Consider the following 24,100-nt stretch of genomic DNA (forward strand, 5'->3'; position numbering starts at 1 on the left):
GAATTTTAAGTGTGCCCCAGATGAAAGGCGCTCAGGAAATCTTTACCATAAGGAAATTTGTCCAGAAAGAGATGAAACTGAGATGCATCAGGAATATAATTGGTTTCTTCAGGCCATAGCCAATTCCTTTGCCTTTAATTTTCACGGACTACTTCGTATCTAGAATCTTGTATCAGGAAGCCGTAATTTTTGCCATTTCCAGAGACGGGGTGGTGGCATTTTTTATAGTGGACTATTTTTTCTTTTGCTAATTTACAGTGCTCTCTTTTGCCCTGCTCCCATTAGGAGGTGAAAGCATGGAAATTAAAAAACAAATTACAGGAATGAGAAGATTGCTGAATGACAGCACTGGGAGGATCTATCAGCGTGTTGGCAAGGAAGGAGAGAAGTTAAAAGAAGAACCCCAGGATTTGGACTCGGTCTGGCCTCAGCGTTTGAACTCCTCTGCTGAGGCCCCCCCGAGCCTCCCCCCTTCTTCTCGGGGTGCTTGGAGTGAGTTCCCGGCCCAGAGCGGCCAGTTCTCAGGGCAGCCTGGCCCCCGCTCGAGAACCTTCCAGAGTCAGCCCCACACTGCTGGGAGCTCCAACGGTAGGTATGACTGATAAACAGACATTCAGAATGCACTTATGGGGGGCTGTCCGAATGTTGTTTTATTCCTAAATGTTCACTTAAGGTTTTCAGTAGGTTCTTGGAAACTTTTTAAGCATAAGAAATGAAATCAGTTTTACTATAGTCTGATATAAACAAGAGATAAGTTCCTATGACCTATTTCTTATCACAAAAGCACCACCAAACTTGCAAGACCCAAAAGACTTCTAATATTAAACATTGAAGTAAATATAAGTTATTCCATACATTTAAGAAAGGTTATTAAAAATAAGTAAGAGCCGAAACCGGTTTGGCTCAGTGGATAGAATGTCAGCCTGCAGACTGAAGGGTCTCACTTTCGATTCCGGTCAAAGGCTCGTACCTTGGTTTCAGGCACATCCCCAGTAGGGGGTGTGCAAGAGGCAGCTGATCAATGATTCTCTCTCATCAATGTTTCTAACTCTCTATCCCTCTCTCTTCCTCTTTGTAAAAAATCAATAAAATATATTATAAAAGAAAAAAAAAGGTAAGAGGGTGCTTTGCCAACCCCCTGACTGCAGATCAGGGCCACTTGTGGCCAGAGCCCTCCTCAGCAGCTCAGGTCACAAAGCAAGGATTAAGGACACCATTAATCCTAGAGCCTCACAGAGCCCACTCTCACTCAGACTAGAACAATGTAGACACACCAGTGAACTTCAGGTACTGAACACTTTGAGATGTGGGTGGAAACAAGTCCCTGGAAAAACCCACGCAGATACCAGGAGAACATGCCAACTCCACACAGATAGTGGCCCAGACCTGGAATCAACTTCTTTCTCATCAACATTATAAGAAAACTAGAGGCCCAGTGCACAAAACGCATGCACTTGGGGGGGGGGGTCTACGCTGGCAGCTGGGAGTGGTCTAAGCTGGCTTAGGATTTAGCGCTGCTGTGGAGGTGGGAGAGATTCCCACCACCGCTGCTGTACTAGCCAGCTGTGAGCCAGGCTTCTGGCTGACCAGCGCTCTCCTTGTGGGAGCACACTGACCACCAGGGAGCAGCTCCTGCATTGAGCATCTGCCTCCTGGTGGTCGGTGAGCATCACAGTGACCACTTGTTCCACTGTTCGGTCAATTTGCATATTAGCCTTTTATTATATAAGATGGTCTTTGGTTGATTACCTCCCACCCTCCCACGATCAGGGCCAGGGAGCGACTACAGGAGAGATCCAGGGCATGTCTGGCCCATCTCACTCAGTCCCAATCGGCTGGACCCCAGCAGCAAGCTAACCTACCAGTCAGAGAGTCTGCCCCCTAGTGATCAATGCACATCATTGTGACTGGTAGACCTGTCCACTGTCGGCCCCCTTGTTCAGTGTACATCATAGTGAGCAGCCTTAGCATATCATTAGCATATTATGCTTTGATTGGTTGAATGGATGACTGGACAACTAGACACTTTGCATATTAGGCTTTTATTATATAGGATGGCATGCGTTGAGGACCTGCTGTACATTAAGCCCTCCCTTAATCACCTGCCTTAGCTCTTATTTCAAAAGACAGGGAAGACATAGTGGAGAAGTTGCAGACTATAGGATACCAGTATTGAGAAGCAGGGAAGAATGGGGGTTCTATAGTAGAAGCGGTGATTTCTTGTAGAGATTTTAGCCCATCATTGTTGATGGATCATTATTGTCACAAAAGACTGAACATTAGGGCAGAAAGAGCTCCCTTTTGTCATTAAAAGAAGCTTCCTGGTCATATGGTGTATTATTCATATATCCTCTTGCTGACATGGTTGCTTTTTTTCATTATCAGAGGAGTCTGATATAGGGAGGACTGATAACCTAACACCCTAGTACCTTCATTTTAACTTCACAGTCCAGCTACTGAACCAAATCATTCATAGTTCGTAACTTGTTTCATTAGAGTTGAAATTTAGCCCTTTAAAGTAACATTTTCTTAATTTAAAATTTTAATTGTTTACAGAAATCAAATGGGAGTGTTTCAAAGCTTAAGAGAGAAAAATGGGTGATTTTTTTTGTTTAGTTATGTTCATTTCTATTCATAGATATTGGGTGTAACTTGTTCTATAAATTATGTATAGATGTGCAGTTCTATAGTTCACACAAAGAAAACAAGAAAAAGTAATGCATTTTTCTTTTCCTTAACAAAGAATTTTTCCTCATCTATTATCCTTTAAGATTAAGAGAACTGTTTTGATTGTTGTTTTTTAAGCACAGTTTCCAGTAACCAGTTCAGATGCATGAAAAGCCACCCTGAGACAGTGGTGAAGGGACAGCAAGGGACCCCACGAGATGTACTGGTGTCTTCTGTTTCCCTCAATATTACATAAGTCAGTATCAGATTCACAGGCTGGCATGCTTCCAGGTTGGAGAGAGGTGACTCTTGAAAGACTCCTCCATAAAAATAAAAAGGCAGTTCTCTTTCAAATTTGAAAATGATTTATAACACACTGAAAAGAGTTGGTTTGTCCTCTAAAAAGAATAAAGACAGTACTTAAAATAGTGACTAGAAATATTCTACAGGCCCTCCTGGTTCTTTAGCCATGAAAGAAACGAAAGAGAAATAAGATGCCCTCAGATGTGGATAGAGTTAGTACACCTCACATCAGTACGTTTTGGGCTAACAGAGTTTGGTTTCCAGTACACAACAAGGAAGGTGCATTTTCTTTGGAAAATATGTTAAAAGCTGCAAACATAAATTCCCTCATATTCATTTGAAAATAAAGCTTTTCTGTTTATTTTCATATTATTATATATAACTGTGACTGATATGTCATTAAAATTATTTGTAATTTTAAGGTGTTATAACATCTCAGTTTGCTACAACTTTGAATGTAAATAATTGTGCTATTCCAAACATTAAGTTATCTTTAAGTATTTCATAGTTTTGCTGTAGTGAATTTTTCTTTTGTATCCACATTTTATAGAGTTTAGATTATATGTAATATATAATAAAAGATGTAACTGACCAAAACCTATCTTAGAACTTACTCTTCCAACCATGGAAAAACCCGAAGTGATAGTAGTGTCTTACACAGTCCACTTTGTGGTAGTGGGTTGGATACTGATGCAGCAGGACCACTGAAACAGTGATTTTCCAAATGTTCCATTTTATTCTAAGGAGAATAAAAAATAATTTTATTTTTTTTTACTTCTAAGGGAAACAGAATAGGGTTGATATTTTAAGGAAATTGTATTAGATTTAAACAGTTAAAATAGTCTAAAATGAGGGAAATCTGAGAAATGGGAATGAAAAAAATATATAGGATCATTGCCTTTATTAAGGTGGAGAAAAGCCAGTACAAGTTCACATGCCCTCCCATCCTCTGCTCTCCTACTCTTCCCCACCCACACACCATACTCAGAGAGGGCCTAAAAGTTTTAATGTGTTGACAATTCTTAATTTTTGAAATAGCATGCTTAACACTAAGACTATTTTATTAAGAGTTAGACACATTTCATTCTTAACTGGAACCTTTATAACACATGCAGCTCCCGGGTTTTTTGTAAGGTGGTCCTCAGATCTAGATTTTTGTGCAGAATAGCGTGAGCACGTTTCTAGTGAAGTTTTAAGCTATTGTTATCTGAGATGAACTGGTGTGACAAGAGGGAGGCCTGCTGGGACCGCGCATGGTATGCAGATGTTCCTGCGGCTCCACCACCCGTGAAACCGCAGGAACCTTATAACACAGAGGAGCCTGGATAATTAGATAAAGTCAGACCCCCACATTTAAGTTGTGAAAATTATTGGGTACGTGTTCCTTAGGCGCAGTCTCATAATTGCACAGGCTTCAAAGTCCTGTCAAGATACCTTTTTTCTCTTTATAGTTTTGGTATTGTTTGGAGTATGTCATTCTTTTCTTTCGTGCCTTAGGAGAACTTCCAGTGGTAAATTCATCAGTTGGATCAAACTGCTGCACTTGTAACTGCCAGTCAACATTGCAGGCCATTCTCCAAGAACTCAAGACCATGCGGAAATTAATGCAAATTCAAGCAGGTACAATGATTACACATCAGATCAAGTCCTCTGATTCTTTTTTAAAAAATATAGTTTATTGATTTTTTACAGAGAGGAAGGGAGAGAGATAGAGAACTAGAAATGTCGATGAGAGAGAAACATCGACCAGCTGCCTCTTGCACACCCCCTACCGGGGATGTGCCCGCAACCAATGTACATGCCCTTGACCGGAATCGAACCTGGGACCTTTCAGTCGGCAGACCTACGCTCTATCCACTGAGCCAAACCGATTTCGGCCAAGTTCTCTGATTCTTAATGCATGGCTGACATCTTCAGTTGGGATGTTTTTTATTGTGCTTTTATTGTTGAGTTCTTCCCTCTGCTGTCTTGCTATTATTTTTTAAGTATCCATTTTCTTAGCTTTTCTTCCAACCTATTTTCCTTTTAGAACATCTAACAAAATGTGTATTGCTAAGAATACTAATCCTTTACTTAAGTACATGTGCTCTGCATACCTCAATCCCTGATCTCCATCACCTCACGTGTCAGTTCTTTTTTTATTTTATTTAGTTCATTATGTTCTGAAACAGTTCTACATGAAGGGAGCAGAGTTCTTCAGCTCATTGTCCGAATGTGAACGGACCAAGGTTCCGATCAGGAAAGAAAAGGAGCTGCCTCATCTGGCCCCTCGCGGTGCTCAGTTTGGTGGCTGCCTGCATCTTGACCTCCACTCCTGCACGAGTCCCTTTGGGGCTTGGCATGACAGTGTGGAAGCCACACAGTGCGGTCGGTGTGGAGGAGGCCTTTGGGAAGCATGGACCCTGCTGGTTGGTGGCTTTTCTCCCTAACATTCAGGACATAGGAGCTCAGGCATGGCTTACCTTCTTCATTTACCTGATGCCTTTTTTGTCCTCACTCCTCTGAGGCTGAAGAACTCCTGTGCAACTTCTCTGAGCCTCAGATTTCTCCCCTGTCTCCGGAGTACTAACCTCTCACTCTCAGGGCTGTTTTCAAAGGGGAATGAGATAGTAAATGAATTCTGTTAGGCATGGCACAAGTGTAAGCAGTTTGTTAGTGTTGTTATACAAACCACAGAGCATTTCATAGAAGCCTAGATCTTGATGATAGCAGCTCTGTTTTCTAATCTTCACAATTAGGGGGGCAAAACAGAACTTTTTTGTTAGAGGTATGTACTAAAAATAATCTATCATTTTATTAACTTTTCCTCTTGTCAGGGAAAACAGCTCCTTGGCCTTGGCCTAAAGCAGGAAATAGTACACTGATGTGTGACTAGCATTCCCCTCCTTTCATTGTAAAGGTATTCATGAAGGTCATGGTTCAGAAATTGTACATGGTGCCTTTTAGTGAATTCTAGTAAAACTTTACTTTTTAATGATATGGTTTTGATATTAAAAAGCTTACTACTTAAGACATCTCAGTCACCCAGGATCACATAAAAGTAAGGTGACCCAGTGGTTGAGCATTGGCCCGCACACCTATGGATTGCGGGTTTGATTCCTGTCAAGGGGTTGTACCTCGGTTGCACATTTGATCCCTGGCACTGATTAGGGCACATGCAGAGGCAGCCAATGTGTCTCTTTGTCATCGATGTTTCTCGCTCTTCTCCCTCTCTCTCTGGATGCAAGAAACTTTGACTATGTCTAGACTTGCAAAAGGAGAAGAAAACTGATAGTCCCTGTGTTGAAACCAAAAATATGTTCACTTTTAATTTAAAATAGTCTTCAAGAGGCGTGTATTCTAGACTATCTTGATAATTGCTTTAATAGTCCACTTGACTTTGGGGAAAATTCAGAGAGAAGAGAGAAAAGTTCTCTACTCTGGCTTGCACATTAGAATTTCTTGAGGAGCTTTAGAAAAATCTCAGTGCATGGGAATCACCCTGGAAATTCTGATTTAATTAGTCTGGGGTAAGGCCGAGGCACTGACATTTTTTTCAAGCTCCAAGGTGATTGTAATGTACAGCCAAGGTAAAAAAAGACTATAAGCTCAAAGAATTACTGCATGGGTGATTAAAAACTTTTCAGTTTATATGCAGTATAAGTAGTTTGTTTCCAACAGTTAAAATTTATTTATAGGCTAGAGATGAAAATATCAAATTTAAAATGTAAATATTGTTTATTTGCAAGCTGATGGGAAATGATCTATATTTACTTGCATTTAAAGATATTCAGTTTTCATTTGACATATTTATAGGTATATTTCTACAAAAAGGCAGGTCACATTTAGTAAGCCTTATTAACACATGAAAATTTCATATTTTTCCTTTAACTTTTCCATGAGAGTATTTTTAAATGGTTAAAAGACATTACTTCTCAAAGTGCACCTGAAAAAAACCCCACTATAATTACCATCCTTTTTTCTTTAAGTATATTTTCAGTATTAGTTCTTAGTTCTTGTTCAGTGCTTTTTGTCTTTGGAACACAAACTATTTCTGGATTTTACTCATTTGCTTGATGCGTGTAGGACTGTATTATTTCTATTTTCAGCCACATAAAACTGAGGTGTGGAGAAGTGGCCAGTCTGAGCCAGCAGTGTAGTGCGTGGAGATAGTTGATGTCTGTGAGGAAGGAGTTTCAGGGCCTGACAAACAACCAGCAGGCTTTGCCCACATGCTTGCTGGTACATGTGTACTGGTCGTTCCAGACTATTCATTTGCTCAGACTTTCCCAAGTGATCATCCTTGTCCAGTCTTTGTCCATTTTAGTGCTAGCAACTGATCAGTTTAACCCCAAATGACAATTGAATATTCCCGAGACTGGCTTCCCAGGAAATATGGTTATCTACACTTCAGTTTAAGTTATGGAGTTCTCATTTATAACAACTAGAGGCCTGGTACACAAAATTTGTCCCTCAGCCTGGCTGCACCCTCTCTCAATCTGGGACCACTGGCTTCTAACTGCTAGTCTGCCTGCCTGCCTGCCTGCCTGCCTGCCTGCCTGATAGCCCCTAACCATTCACCTTCTTGCCTCATCGCCCCTAACCACTCACCTGCCTGCCTCATCGCCCCTACTGCTCGCCTGCCTGCCTGATCACCCCTAACCACCTCTGCCTTGGCCCCCACCGCCATGGCTTTGTCCAAAAGGACGACCGGAATGATGTCCAGAAGATCATTTGACTATCCAGTCTAATTAGCATATTATAGACTAGTGGCCCAGGGCACGAAATTTATGCACAGAGGAGGGTTGTCCCTCACCCCAGCCTGCACCTTCTCTAATCTGGGACCCCTCAGGATCAGGCCTAAACAGGCAGTCGGACATCCCCCTCGCAATTCGGGACCACTGGCTCCTAACTACTCACCTGCCTACCTACCTGATCGCCCCTAACCACTCTGCCTGCCAGCCTACTCGCTCCCAACTACCTGCCCTCACTAGCCTTCTCACCCCCAACTCCCCCCCCCCCCTTGCTGGCCTGATTGTCCCTAACTGCCCCCCCCCCCGCCAGCCTGCTCGCCCCCAATTGTCATTCCCTCCTCCCCACCCCCCCAACCCCCTACCCCCGCTGGCCTGATCGCCCCCACCTGCCCCACCCTACCAGCCTGCTCACCCCCAACTACCCCCTCTTGCTGGCCTGCTTACCTTACATCCAGCTGCCCTCCCTGCTGACCTGATCATCTCCAACTGCCCCCCACTGCCAGCCTGCTCACCCCCACTGGCCCCCCTGCTGGCCTGCTCACCCCCAACTGCCCCTTCCCCCACCGGCCTGATTATTCCCAAATGCCCTCCCCTCCTGGCCTGATCACCCCTAATCTCCTCTGCCTTAGCCCCACCACCATGGCTTTGTCTGGAAGTATGTTCGGAAGGACTCCCAGAAGGTCCCCCAGTCTAATGAGCATATTACCTTTTATTATATAGATGCCATATGAGTGTAAAGTCACGCTCAGATGTTTCCTCATAGCTCATCATTGAACCCGGCAGTAGCTATACGATCGATTACTCACCAGCATCTGCAGCAGAGTTCTCTCTTGGGTGTTTTCCTGCTTGTAGAACTGTGAGGTGCTCCAGAGCCTTTATTTGGCAAAGCCAGGTCCTGCGTGCTCTATGTGGTGTGCTCCATCCTTGAGTGAGCCCCATTAAAGCCTCAGCCAGTGGACCATGCAGATAGACAGTGATACATTTCCCCAAGTTGGACACAAGTGCCTGTACCATGTTTTTGTTTATTGTTCACAGTTGGAACCCCAAACCGACAACAACCCCCAATTTCCCTTGTATGCTCCCAGCGAACTGCTGTCTCACGCAAGAGAAACAAAAAGAAAAAAGTGCCCCCAAAGGCCGCTGAACTTCTTACTGTGAAGCAGAAGCCCAGTGTGGTAGAGACTGCGAAGAAGACAGGGGTGGCCTCAGAGCCGTCGGCCCCCCAGGCAGCTGAGCGCACCTCCTCAGGGGAGAACCACGTCCTAGGGTTTGGCATTGTTCTGGAATCGCCTTCCTCAGATGTAAGTTGATGTTTTCTGGCTGCTGACTCTAATGTGACATAACTGTTAGGAATTTTCTCAAATACTATGTTTCCCCCTTAACTCATGCTGCCCAGGCAAACTGGGAAAAACTTGCAGAATACATGTGGGAAAGAGGGAAGGAAGACGATGAATAATTTCCTTGCCTAGAATTTTCCCTTCGGAAAATCTTATGCCTTATTTAAACTTGTTTTCATTCTGTACCTCTGAAAGAAGGGTGAGGGAGTAATCTACTCACTAATTTCTTTAACATTTTTAATTTTGAAGTGGCCATTTTCAATTTCCTCAGTGTAGAGCTAAAAGAACATAATTAAATCCTTTGTAGATAGGCATAAATGAATCAAACTTTACAGAACAGGTCACACCTTTCTACAAACACAAACTAATAATAAAAAAGGAGCAGCAGTGCTAATTCTATTTTATAGATGCAAGCAACACTGCTAATTAGGCTGCAGTGCCATGTCATTTACTCTATGTAATGATAGTTAATGCTCTGCAAAGGTTTTCTATTTTAATATCATAGCCAGAATATTGTTGCAAGTCCAAAATGTTGGATGACATCTGAGATATCTATCTGACTTGCCATTTTATATTCAATGACCATAAACTAATTTTGTTAATAATGTGCTAAATGTGCAATTGCATACTCTCTTTATAATATCTAAGAGCATTGGCATTTCTAACACAACTTACCGGGAGAGTTCTTAAAATAAACAAGAGTGAGTGATCTGTTACTATCAGATTGCATAGAATGAGAATCCTGCTGAGAATCCCATAGATGTATGTGGTGTTGGAGTTTGGACCTACCTTTTAAGTGAGAAATAAATTGCTGTTTTAAAAAAGTGTTCTCTTTCACATTTCACAGGAAGACAGTTTGCTAGCCTATATTCATGTTGGGTCTTAACAAAGGGGGGGGCGTGCAAAAAAAATCATCTTGTGACTTCTTTAGAGTAGAAAATCATTCGAACTTTAATTCAGTCCTCAGTGTCAAAGGTTTTTTTGTTTTAATTTTTTGTTTATGAACACATGCTATAATTGTTCAGAAATTTTTCTAGACTAAAACTTAATTTTAATATATTTTATTGATTTTTCTTACACAGAGGAAGGAGAAAGATAGAGAGCTAGAAACGTAGATGAGAGAGAAACATCGACCAGCTGCCTCTTGCACACCCCCTACCGGGGATGTGGCCACAACCAATGTACATGCCCTTGACCGGAATCGAACCTGGGACCTTTCAGTCCGCAGACAGACGTTCTACCGCTGAGCCAAACCGGTTTCGGCCTAAAACTTAATTTTAAAATATTAATGATGATAATGTTATACTCTAGACCAGTCAGCTCCTTTGATTAAAGCATATTGTTTTGAAACTAACGCTCTGGTCAAAACCCATGTAGATCACATATTTGGAAATAGAGGTACATTATTCCATAACACAAAATATATTCAATCATAAGTTTTCTTAATACCTTTATTTTTTAGCATTCTTTTCTGATAGGCTTTGTTGTATTAAGAGCAGTCAGTTAAGTTGTATAAATCATCTCCTAATGCTAATAACTGAACCTTCTCCTTTTTTAATTTTTATGCTCCAAATAATCTTCACCTGTGCAATGTGTCCCATCAGTGGATAAAGAAATTCTGTCCACAGATAGTGCTCAGTGGCATTCATGGGTGGAGGAAATTGACTCCCTTGGCTGTTGGGACCATCAATGCTAAGGCATCCAAACTTAGTGCCTTTTAGCCTTACTATTTCTTAGCCATGAATCTTTTAAAATTTGGTGGAAGTCCAGAGGAAAAAACCAATTATGTAATACTCTTAAAGGAATCTTTCTATAAAACAGATTGGAGAAAATACAATTGGATATATATAAGTGGGTGGGAAATGTGTATTTAAAGATGGACTCTGAAAAGTACACAGCATTGGGAGAAGTAGATCCAGAGTTGTAGGACTGGGCAAGTGGTAGCAGATAATGATGTAAAAGTAGGGCAGGGCCAGATACTGAAGGACATATAATGTCTTGCCATTGCCCGTGGTCTTAATCTTATGGGCACTAGGGAACTATTGTAAGTTTCAAGTAGAGAAATAATCATACCTGTGTTTCAGAATGGAAAGTGGAACAACCTGTTGTGGATGGAGAGAAGATACTAGACACAAAGAGACCAGATAATGACAGTCAGCCAGGCAAGAGATTGGGAGGGTCAGTATATAAGCAGTGAGCCTGACGAGAAAACATGAGAGACATTTAGGAGGTACCCGACTAGGAAGTAACCCCCAATTTCTGTCTTGGAAAACTGGGCTGCTTACATGCTTACTAGATGGTCCTGACTTCTTTAATTGAGATAGGAAAAGAAAGCAGCAGCAGCCTTCAGCTCCGGATGGGAAGTAAAAGTTTGGAGGGCAGGAGAAAGATTAGAGCTAGAAGCAATGAAATATGACACATAAAACCTATGCTATATTACCTTTTTCAGTGTAAAAAATTCTGTACATTTTAAAAATTAATAATGTTTTTTTTTATGCTGTGACTTTTAGAGAGACCCAAATATAAATTTGTATCTCTATGCACAAACACAAACCTAAGCACACATGTAGGGCCATAGATGGTTGCAGGTAGAACATTGATAATGATTACCTGTGTTCAAAGGCAGAAAAAACAGTGAGCTCTAATCACAGCCAACTGCAGTGTCAATGTCTCAGTCTTGGGAACAGGAAATGATATAGAGTATGTGGGAAAATCCTATTGCTGTGCCTTGCGTATAAAAGGTACTTAGCAAAGGTTACTTAGTCTACATGTGATGAAACATCTGCATTTGCATTAAGCACAATATCTATCTATATAAAAGGCTAATATGCAAAGTGTCCTCTTGGGAGTTTGACTGGGAGCCAAGAGTTTGATCACTTGCTTTGACGTGCGCTGACTACCAGGAGTGGACACTGAATGAAGGAAGGCCCCGGCCGGCAGCTGGCAGTCACAGTCAGGAAAGTAAGGCCCCAGCCAGCAGCTTGAAAGCCCTGGTTAGCCCTGATTGCCAGTCAGACCTACCCTACCTGTGCAAGAATTTCATGCACTGGGCCTTAGTATAAAATAAACATATGACACTTTGGGTCTAGGACTTGGCTTTAATTTAGAACTTCCCCTCAATTTAACTCCCATTTTCTCCTCTTTCCTTGTTACTGCCCTCTCCCCAACCCCCAAGGCACCAGTATAATTTCAACAGTCTTTCCTTCTGGAACTTTCTATATTGGTTTGTAATATTTGTTTACGATCCTCTGCTAAATAATTTCTCACATTTCTTCCTTACTCTGAGGCATGATTATTATAGACAAGGACACCGTGTCATAAAAGACTTAAAGCACAAGTTCACATATCCAGAAGAGTGGAGCTGGTTCTCAAACCCAGGTCTGCAGTGAGCCCTTATCTGAGTGAGGCTCAGGCACCTGCCCTAGCACATTTCTTATACATACTTAACGTTTAGTAGCTGTTCATGGGATGACTGCTACACGAAGGGGAACTGGAAGGTTAGACTACAACTGTGTATTCTCTTTACTTAGGAGTTTCTGGGTAGGAGAATGGTGAAGGGTACAGGCTCTGAAATCAGGCTTCCTGGGCTAGAAGCTCAGCTGTGTGACCCTGAGCAAGTACACCTACCCTCACCTTCCTCAGCTTTCCCTCCATAAAATGGGCATAGTGATAGTTCTGGCCTCACAGAGCTGGCCTGATGGAAGAATTAAATGAAGTAATCTATGTAAAATTTTTTGAATAGTACCTGGTAAATTTCAAGCTCCCAGTAAATACTGATTCTTTTTAAACTTTAGTAGTCCTAGCTAAGTATCTTTAGAGGGATGAGTATAAATATTTGTTAAGTAAATTTATGTTTGCATATAAATGAACAAATATACATGAACAAATTGTGGGGTTTTTTTTAAATGAGTGGCCAGAAATGTTTCTCTTTGGGGGCAGGATTATGTGACCCAAATTAATTAGCTCATTAAACAAAATTGAAATCTAAATTACACCAACACAAAAGCAGAAACCCCAAACCAAACTTTAGATTTAAGTATAATATTTAATTCTTTTTTGACATATGTAGTACAACCCAATAATCTAGTAGTATTCAGACAAGACAGTTGTGAATTTTTTACAGTTCCTTTTTTGTCCTGCTTAGTTGGATATATTGGTTTGTGTTTTTTAGGGCAGATGTACATGGCTTAGGTTTGTTCCATTGTTGTTGCTTCTTGTTTGGCTTGGTTATTTGGCTTTGGTGAAACACTAGAATCAGTTTTTTTAAAAAAATAATTTTAAATGTTTTTTTAAAACATAAAAAACACTTTTCTATTTTTGTAATAACAATGAATATTTTTCAGTAAATCCTAAATTACACAAAAGTTATCGGAGGATAAATCTAAAGACATCTATCAATTTAAGATATTTTTGTTAGTGTTTCTTTTACATCATTATTAAATAATTTAAAATGCATTGGTGCTTTCAATAGAAGTGACTTCTGAATTTAGAATCTGTTTTCTTAACTTCTGCTTAGCACAATAAATAAAGCAATTCACTGGGAACTAGTAAAGCAAATCAACCAGGCAAGCCGTTTTTAAATTTATTCATTGACACATTGAATTAAGGCAATATATGCTTGTTAGTGTAAGTTCCAGCCAAGACTGCCTGGGTTCAAATCCTTACCTCATTACTTATTAGTTGGGTAATTTTTATGTTACCTAATGTCTCTAAACTTTAGTTTTTGCATCTGAAAGTTGGGGATAATAATAGTAGCCACTTTATAGGCTGAGAGTTAAGTTAGGAAACCCATGGAATGTGTGTTACTAGGGCCTAGAATATAGTAAGTAACAAATAGTAAGCCAGTCTGAAACTTGCCTAGCTGGCCTGCCAAGTATGCAAACTCTTATGTCTAATTTATTAACTTACAATTAAAAATCTGGGGCTAGGGCCCACTCTGAATATTTAGACATTTATTTTTACTTTTTTAACCTGTGAACACATATAGCTTTTTACATGTCTTACTAAAATTTGGTATTGATAATCCTACCTAATAAAGAGGGAATATGCTAATTGACCATCACACCCTCACAAAGATGGCAGCACCCACAACCAATAAGAAGGGAATGTGCTAATTGACTGTCACACCTACAAAGATGGTGGTGTCCACCACCACTAGATGGTGGTGTTGAGTCCCCTCAGCCCTGCTGGGGCAGCAGGCACATCCAGCCACTCTGTGTGCCTGCCTCCCGAGTCCCCCACCCCTCTCAGCTCCCTAGCTGCCCAGGGCCAGCCTCTGATGTCGGCTGCCCAGCCACCCAGGGCCACATGAGGCTCAGATAACCAGGGCCAGCCTAGGCTTGCACTGCTGGCAGTGACAGCAGCAGAAGTGTGATGGGGGCATTGCCCTCCCCTGATTGCTGGGTTGCCTCCCACCCTTGAGGGCTCCTGGACTGTGAAAGGGAATAGGCCAGGCTGAGGGACCCACCTCCAGTGCATGAATTTTCATGCATTTGGCCTCTAGTACCTTATATAAAAAGCCTATATCAGAAATGTTCCCTCTGTGATTAACTTGTATCATTTCTTTCAAATTATTTTACATATTTTTCTTTAGATTATACAGGGAAGTCATATGATATTCTCAGAGGGCCTTAAGGAAGAAAAAAATTAATTTATCTGGTCAGAGGATCTCTTATCCACAGTAGGTTTTGACTCAAACTACAGTTGCCAACCCCCCACATAGTAAAAAATCCACATGTAACTCTTGACTTCCCCAGAATTTAACTACACAGTTGTTTCTCAGTACCTGAGGGGAACCGGTTCCAGGACCCCCTGTGGATACCAAAACCCACAGATGCTCAAGTCCCCTATGTAAGTGGCAGAGAACAATACATGTGATAAGCTCTTCACATCCTAGATCAAAAACAGTACAGGGATTTATGGGGAGAAAATCCATGTGTAAGTTGACCCGCACAGTTTCATACCCTGATATTCCAGGGTCAATTTACTTCTAAGAGAGGGAGACCACAACTGAAATGGAAAGAGAAACAAGATAATTGATGTTCACAAACGTGGGCCCCAGAGCATTTTCAAGAGTCCTTATGACTACATGCTGTTTTTCCTCCAGAACTTCACTCAGTGTCAGATGGAATGCCACTGGATAAGGAAAATTCAACATGTGATACGTTACTGTGCTGAGTAGCTGAGGTACATGGGATGCATGAAAATCCAAATTTATAGTGGGAATTCAGTCTCTTAGCTCTTAAAATAATGACTGTAAGTGCTATAAATTATGCCCCACACTTTGGATGTCACCATTCAAAGGTCTTAAGTACTCAATAGAATTTATTGAAACATATTACTTCTGTAATGAATAGAGTCTGAAAATTGGTGTGCTAACTATCTGTCTTCATGGGAGTATCAAATAGTGATTCTGTCCAAGGAAGTCTAGTTTTTAAAAGGATATTCACTTGGAATGCTGGTTTCTGCCATAGCCATGATTAGTAAGCAGAGAGATCTCACTTAAACTAGAGACAAAAACAAAAAAGAGATTCAGAGATACAATTAAAGAGTTTAGCCTGTTTTTAAATATATATACACAAAGATGTGGGTCATTAGATAGTAGTAATGTTATATTTATAAAATGGAGAAAATAAAAAGGTTTCATGTGAAAATTTAAGATTATCTTTTCCTCATTATCTCAGAAAGTGAAGCTATTTTTAAGAAATTGGTTTGCATTGTGTTGCATTGTAGATATAATGTTAGTGTTCATTCACCACCAGCTAAGATATCTGCATAAGAGAAGCACCTGAAGAGCAGGAAGGGGGCAGAGATTTGTGGCTTTTGCTCTGTCTGCTGCTGGAGCTGCCTCAACTAACAAAACTGACTCTCTTATACAGGGTGCATATTGGGGCGAGTTCGTGTTCCTTGATCTGGAAAGAATGCTGCAAAAATCTTTTTCTGGCAGTAGAAAGTGGAACAGGAAGCATTAACAACTTCTGTTTTGGGATAGTGTCTCAGAAATTGGAATACTAGTGCCGAAACCTGTTTGGCTCAATGGATAGAGCGTCGGCCTGTGGACTGAAAGGCCCAGATTCCATTCCTGTCAAGGGCATGTATCTTGGTTGCAGGCACAACCCCAGTAGGGGATGTGCAAGAGGCAGCAGATCGATGCTTCTCTCTCATCGATGTTTCTAACTCTCTATCCCTCTCTCTTCCTCTCTGTAAAAAAATCAAAATATATTTTTTAAAGAAAGAAAGAAAGAAATGAAAGAAAGAAAGAAAGAAAGAAAGAAAGAAAGAAAGAAAGAAAGAAAGAAAAGAAAAGAAAGAGAAAAGAAAAATCTTGTGTAAAAAAAAGAAAGAAAAAAAGAAATTAGAATACTATTATGATCTCACAGGGAGTCTCTTGGCTCCACAGAAACTTCCTGGTATTTAGATTTAGGATTCACAGCAGATGGCAGAATCAGCAACCGCATCTCTGCCCCCTAAATCCCATATCCAGGGCCTGATGAAATGCTTCCTGTCCCCTCCTGTACTCCTTCACTCCTCGCCAGTCAAATGCTGCCTAATGCTCTGTACCTCTCTCATACGTAGCACTTACCACTTTCTACTTTGCAGGTTGGTATTTGTGTATGTGACTCATCTGCTGAGTGCGACCTTAAAACTCTCCTGTGTTAGGAGTGCAAACTCCTTACACACGGAGCGTGCTCAATAAATAGATACTGAGTCAGGCAGGTCCGTGTTCTCTGAGTCAGTGCAGGTACTGTTAGGAAAAGACTGGGATACTGAACCACGACTCAGACTTTCAAACCCACTTCTTCATTTGCACAGGGATAAAAAAAATTGCTAAATACTAGTCACGTTGAATGAATTTCTACATAGCTTTTTGCGTGTTCTAACAAATATCTGTCAGGCCCTCACTGGAGGGTTGGCAGTCCGAATACAGAAGAGTGCACAGTCTGATGAGAAACACAAACTCCCAGCCAGATGGGTGCAGTGTGGAAAGGGCCATAAACATAGCTCACAGGAAATACTGTAAGTGGGCGGAGAAGGGAGTGGCTGGCTCTGCCTGGTGGCTAGGAAACCAAGCCCTGCAAGCTCAATCGCAGGGGAGGTTCCGGGAGTCCCAGCCGTCAGGTGGCTGAGTGTTCAGAGCCTGTGTGATGGGAATGAGAGAGGTCGGCATCTTTCCATTCCCTCTTGCAAATGTAAGAGCGTCTGTTTCTCCCTAGACCCTCAAATATTGATAGTTGGGAGTAGCTATTTCTACAAAGTAAGCAGGGATTCTTTTTTTTCCCCCATGGCTTTCAGATAATACAGAAGCACTTAGCAAAAAACTGCAATCACTTCATTTAAAATTTGCAGCTGTTTATGAACAAAACTTGTTCTGAGATTATGTTCGTAAAATTCTCTCAACCCTAATATTTCTACGTTAATCATCTGACAAATATGCACCCCGTGCCTGGGGTGTGCCAGCTTCTGCTCTAGGAGTCGGGGTCCAGCCCCACCTCCCATCTGCCTCCTCTTCGACCTTTACCAGAAGCAGGTGCAAAAGTCGGGAAACCGTCTGACAGCACTGTTTTCATAGTGATATTTACCAGGCACTCAGAAACCAAACGCTGGATGGCAGAGTGAGGCTGAGAAATGAGATGTCTTTCTGGACGACGCAGCCGGGAATTCCATTTGGGAGGGGCGGAGCCCAAACTCCTTCCCACATCATCTGAATAATTTAAGGCCTTCTCTGCTCCCTCTTTACTCTGACCATAGTGTGCAGGCCTTTTGAAAAGCAGTAGGACAAACAAAAATAACAATTCCAATTTTTCTCTCCAGGAGAAGAAATAATTCCAAATCCTCATGTTTCTAATATGACTTAGAAAAATCTAAAGTAAGTGCCAGGTTTGCAAAGTAATAAATATGGTAACTGAGAATAAGCTTTTCTAATACATCTTACTTGAGATTTCCTCTGACCTTTTTTTTTAAAATGAAAGTTTACCAGTTGCATTTCTTCAGATTAAAGTATTATTATTTTCAAGTCATGTTATGTCCAACAGATTATGACTAATGAGTTTTTATCCATTGGACAAGAATTTACTGAGTGCTTACTTATGTGCCAAGCCCTATGGATACAAAGTCGGAGCTCCAGGCATCAGGAAGGACCACAGTCTAATAAATAATTTTAATACAGTGTAATAAATACAGTTATGAAAGCATGTCAGACAATTAGCGGTAACAAAGAACACACAGCCCCTCAAATAGTTGGGAAGGAAGGAGTTAGGAAAGGTTTTGAAAAAGAATGTTTCCATATTATTGACATCTTAGAATTAAAAAAACTGATAATGCAGAATGTTTCTAGGAGACTTGTAAAAACTGATTATAGTAATAGGGACTTGTGAATCAGTTTTTGTTAAAGCATTCCAATTGTCCTATATAATAAAACCCTAATATGCAAATTAAAAAAAAAATAAAAAATAAATGATGTGAATGGGTGTGAAGATGAAAGGCGAGTTGTAAAGATTCAGGCCGTGGTGGCAGAGAATGTGTTCTTAGCTCCACTGCATATGCTCAGACACTAAGTTGAAAGGCACCGTGTAGATCTGCCGGTCCAGTGGCCCAATCACGAAATCCCTGATGGTGTGACTGATGCATTCGTTTTCCATTGGTGCTCTGGGTACAGCTGTACACTTCTTCCAGAACTAGGGGTCGGGTAGATTTAAACTGCCTGGGGCACCTATCTATCATTTACGTTTATTTCATATATTAGTTTACATGAGTTTTCATTGGAGAGAAATAACACAGTTCTGTTACTTAAAACTATTGGCCTAGTACAAAGAGCATGGGACATGTGGGAGAGTCTCTTATTGGTGCCCTTAGCAAATGAAATTCAGTTGTTTCATGTAGGAGAAAGTGATCTGTCAGCTGTAAGGCACTAAATATATTTAAATTATTTTTAAGTCATTTGGGCCTGAGTTTCTTCATCTGAAAAATGAGAAGTCTCAAGTTCCCTGTAGCTGTAGACTTATGTGATTTGTGGTTACCCAGTTTTCCCTTAGCTAAATCTAAAGACAAGAATGCTTTTTCAGTGTATCCCTTCCACCACTTTTGACAAGACATAACGTTGGAATTAAAGCATCTTGTTTTGTGAATTATGACTAGTAATTGTTTTTGTAAATTGCAAATACACACAAAGCTGAGATGAGACTGTGTGGTTCATAGGCTGTGGACATTGTAATGGCTAGTAATGTTTGTTTGTTGCACATATACCCAAAGTCACATGCTTCAAATCTTGCTTTTAATAAAATATTTATGTTCTTTTGGTAGCCAGAAGTGCAACTTGCTGAAGGCTTTGATGTGTTTATGCCTAAATCTCAGCTGGACTCTATATTGTCAAACTACACTCGCTCAGGAAGCCTTCTCTTTAGAAAACTGGTGTGTGCGTTTTTTGATGACAAGACTTTGGCTAACTCCTTACCCAATGGGAAGAGGAAAAGAGGACTCAATGACAACCGGAAAGGACTAGACCAAAATATTGTGGGTGCAATAAAAGGTTGGTCTGCATCATTTCATTTTATGGGTTCTTTGTTGAGCTTTGTTTCATTCCATAAAGATGCAGCTGAATGAGTAGAGGTTCATTTAATAGGCCGTTGGCATGGTTTTTGAGTGTGAGCTCCATAGCTCCCTACTCTAAATACCACAAGAATTTGGTAATGTTCTAGTGATGTTCATCTGTTAAAATAACAATTTAAGAACTAGTGTAATCTGCAGAACTAAAAATTTTTTAAAAAGTTGATTCTTAATCGATTTTTAAAATGAAGATATTTTTCCTCTCAGTAATTTCTAACTAAGAACTTCATCAAATTTCACCTTAAAATTTTAATTGTAAATAAGAATAAAGCTATGATGTATTTTTGAAAATAAAGTAAAACTGTTGTCTCTAAAGGTCAGAAGTTGCTTTTAGAAGGTCATTGCTTCCAAAGACATTTTAAAAATAATCGAACCCACTATGAAACCAAACCCTGGTCTCCTCTGCTCTCCTGGCTTTGTGACATGGAGTCATGCAGGTACATGCAAAGAAGACCATGAATGTCTTCCCTTCAGCCCCTGCGAACGTGTGTCTGAATTCCACCGCATTACAATAGCCATTCCGGTGCATGTATGAGGATATATAAATATATATAAACGTACTCATTTATATCCAGATCCAGATCCTAGACCTATTTCTTAATTTTAAAATGTACTTTCTTAGGGCTCTGATAGATGTTATTTTAGGAAATAGAAGTATATGTGTTATTTTTTTTTAAGGAATATAACTGAATTCTCAATTTTAAATACAACTACCATGAAAATGGAATTGTGCATCAGGCCTTAATGATGACTGGAATCACTGCCTCAGGTCCTGCATTTTCGGCTTGTGGCCTGGGACGGAATGCAGAGCCCTTTTCTCCCCACCCTGGACCCGTTATTCTGCAAAATGAGCAAAGTAATTTAATAGTACTGAAGGGTGCTTGGAAACCCACAATGAACCTCTCAAAGTAATATGATTTTTAAATGGAGTCAGCAAGTTCCAGACACCTTTTGTTATGGCCGGAAGGACATAAGCCTCATTAACAGAAAATTTTTCATTCTCCAACAGAATTTTTTTCACTTAGAAGCGATAGTTGAAAAACTATAGAGATATCACAATCGGTGTCATTTCTGAAAAGAGTGATTTGGCCTGAAGTGACACTAACAAGATTGCAGGCTTTGGGAATGGTCAGTGGTGAGCAGGACTTGGGGTGGAGATGTGATGTGGCTATGGGAGACAGGAAAGTCAAGGCTGGTGCTGCTTTTCATTGCTGAAGCTTTGAAACACTGAAATGGAGCCAGGATTTGTTTAATTTTCTTTTTTGGGGGGACAGTGTACTAAGATTATAAAAGTGTTTGGAAATTGGGGAAACATAAATGACCATGTTCCAATTTAACAATAGAAGAGTTACCCTAATAATAGGTGGTGATGAAATATATCATTACTAATAGACTAATATGGGTTTATACTGCTGTTTTCAAGCTAACTGGACATCACACAGTAGTTTAAAAATGTGTATTATAAACAGAAATAGAGAAGATGCCTTAATTTTCTTCACAGCCCTACTCTTTAGCTAGAAATAAATGTGGCAATAGGTTTCTGCTCCCTTTGCATAATAAAAGTTACTCAAATCAAAGAACTTAAAGTTTCTATACCCTTCTTATTTTATTGAATTAAATTTGCATTAAAAATTATTTTAAAAGAACAAAATAACTATGAAATAGGCAGAAATCTAGCCATAAGCCACCAACAACCTAAATCAACAAATTTATATTCATTTGTTTCCTTGCAGTGATTATTCATAGACTTTTTTTGTTTTTTCCTGATTACAAAAATAATACATTTGTAAAAATTCCAAACCATAAAAAAAGGTATGGAAAGCTGAAAGGCTCCATAATTTCACCCTGCAGAGGTTACCGTGTACTTTTCCTACAATCTTTACTTAAAGTATGGATGCGCTATAGTTTGTCTTTCTTAATAAGAACATTCTCTTTGTACTTACTGGTCAGCTAGCATTCTCACCTGATTGATTCTGATTATTTCTTGTATCTTGAGGACAAGCTTTGTCTTAAATGTTTTTTATTACTTGTTGCACTTTACTGAGCTTTGTAAGAGTAGGATTTCTGAAAATACACATCAGGTGAGTGGGTAGAAAGGATTTTATTTTTCATCTTGACTTTAGCCTAAATTTATTGACCTATTGGGTCTAGCACTCACCATGAATCCTTTTGTCTTCTCACAACTCATTTGTAATGATCAACATCAAAACATTGTTATGAATTTCTACTGGGTAATAAATTGTCATGAAAGAAAAAAAAAATAGAAACCAAAATTGAATATAAATTTTAATACATTTCTCGTAATTCCCTAATACTTTTTTCCTTTGTATATTATACTTTATAAGTTTATTAACCTACATATTGTAATATAAAGTGATTTTGGAAATAGCTATTAATTGAAGATCTTTTAGAATAATTATATTCCGTTTTTCTTGCTATTAGTAGAGAGAAAAAGAAAAATTTATTTCCCTAACCCAGGTCTTTTGGACCTGAGCAAACTGGGAAAGTGGTAAAATCATTTCTTTCTACATACCAGTAATAGTGACAAGGCTACTTGTGTTACTACTGCAGACTTTGAAAAAATTTTGCAAATATTAAATATTCAGTCTTCCTTTCTCTGTCTTTTGAGATAATGCACCAATACTATATTAATGTGAAACATTCTACAACATAGGAATATACAAAGACTGGTAGATTTTATAAAATCTGAGGAATAAAAATAACAGTAGAGCCTGGGTTTTCTTTCAAAGGGATTAGGTTGGCTAAGACAGCAATGGGAAAAGAAGTGAATGGAAACTTCTAAAATGCTTATAAATAGGAACAGAAATGGACTGAAGAAGAAAAGAATTTATTGTGTAATAAATATAGAGCTCTCTGTAGTGATAATTAATATTCCCCATGACAGTATCTTAAAAATAAAATAGAATCCTCTTTGTAGAGATCACACTTTTCACATAGTCTCATCTTTTTATGGTGGCTTACAGATATTGGTAATTAAAAATTCATTTATGGTATGACCCAAGAATCCTTAATGAGTAGTACACCTGAACTCTTTGAGTTCAACTGGGAAGAAGCAGCGTATGCTCTTATTAAGTGGAGTCTGAGGTCTTGGTGCTGAGGATAGTTTAGCATCTTTGATTTAATTTGGAAACTGTTTTACAGCCAGACCACAGAGGGGAGTTAGTGCCCTGTTATGCTCTACTCACTTCATGCTGTACCTGCTGAAGACCATCTGATTCTTCATATCATTTACCAGGAGACCATGAGTTAGAGCCACCTAAATAGTGATGGAATCATTGGATCTCTGAATGCTCTGCAGAAAATATAGTTACCACAAAGCCATTTTTAGAATGTGGGTTATGATTTCTCATAGACATTAGCTGAGAAAGTTTTGTTAGTATCAAACTACATTAGATTCTTAAATCCTCTTACATTCCAAGGAAATTACATATGCTTGTCAAGTTAAAGAACTGGTCAGCTGCTCTTTATTTTACTCCAGGCAACACACACCTGGTATACACATGGCTGTTCTCCTGGGGAGTGGTCAGTATGATGGTCTGCCAAGGCACACACCAGGCATCAGAGCAGCTCTGGGAGGGAGCACTCCTTAGATGATGTACTCCAAAACTGACTGTGCTTCTGACGAGATTCGAGGCCGATGTACAAAACTTGTGCATGATAGGGTCCCTAGGCCTGGCTGGCGATCAGGGCCCATCTGTGGGGCTGCCAGAGGGGCAATCTGGGGACAGCACCGGCCCACTTGCTGGCTAGCCCTGCCCCCAGATCACCCCGCAGCCATCAGTCGCCTCCCTCTGTGGAGCAAGGCAATCTGGGGGCAGGGGGACCCACTGGCATCCACCTTGGCTGGCCTGAGGCCTGTGGGCTGGGGGCAGCTCCTGCGTTGAACATCTTCCCCCTGGTGGTCAGAGTGCTTCATAGCGACTAGTTGTTTAGTTGATTTGCATATTAGGGTTTTATTAAATAGGATTATTATTATATAGGATTAAAAAGTACTGGCTACAGTTTACTTCCCCCTCCATAGGCTCTGCTGAACTGACCACCAAAACCTCTCATTTCATTTCAGCATCTCTCAGGACTTATAGAGCCCCTATTTATCACTTGAGAAAACCTTTCTTTTTTATTTTTACTGCTTATCGTTGTTCATTTCCTTGGATTTAATCAAAAAAGTGAGTACCTTTTTAATATTTTAATCTCACATAGACCTAAATTAATTTGGTTGGGGTATAATTTACATCTCACTTGTTACTTTTTGATAGTAACTTCTAGGTTTTCTCAGGACTCTCTGTGAATATCAGCTTGCATTTGAATATCCTTACAGTGTTGATTTTATTTTCACTTACAGGAGAGGAAACTAAGACTATGAGAAATTAAACTTACTTTAATTAACTTAAGCAGCTAGTAAGTGGTAGAGCCAGAATTTAACCCCAGGTCTCTCTG

At 40.1% G+C, this 24,100-nt stretch overlaps 1 protein-coding gene across 10 annotated transcripts in view; it reads left to right on the top strand.

The window, feature by feature from the left end:
• Window positions 1-24,100, top strand: part of BEND7 (BEN domain containing 7) — an 80,516-nt gene that overhangs the window by 23,355 nt on the left and 33,061 nt on the right. For 8 of the 10 annotated variants that reach the window (XM_045585599.1, XM_036452484.2, XM_045585594.1 and 5 more), the window contains 4 exons: window positions 286-588; window positions 4,468-4,590; window positions 8,739-9,004; window positions 19,340-19,565. In XM_045585599.1, the coding sequence (XP_045441555.1) occupies window positions 286-588; window positions 4,468-4,590; window positions 8,739-9,004; window positions 19,340-19,565 (918 nt within the window). Of the gene's footprint in view, window positions 1-285; window positions 589-4,467; window positions 4,591-8,738; window positions 9,005-19,339; window positions 19,566-20,651; window positions 22,506-24,005; window positions 24,050-24,100 lie in introns of those variants that run through there. The other 2 variants (XM_045585618.1, XM_045585620.1) reach the window with 2 other exon arrangements.

The sequence above is a fragment of the Pipistrellus kuhlii genome, unplaced genomic scaffold, assembly GCF_014108245.1.
Source record: "Pipistrellus kuhlii isolate mPipKuh1 unplaced genomic scaffold, mPipKuh1.p scaffold_m20_p_1, whole genome shotgun sequence".
Classification (NCBI taxonomy): Eukaryota; Metazoa; Chordata; class Mammalia; order Chiroptera; family Vespertilionidae; genus Pipistrellus; species Pipistrellus kuhlii.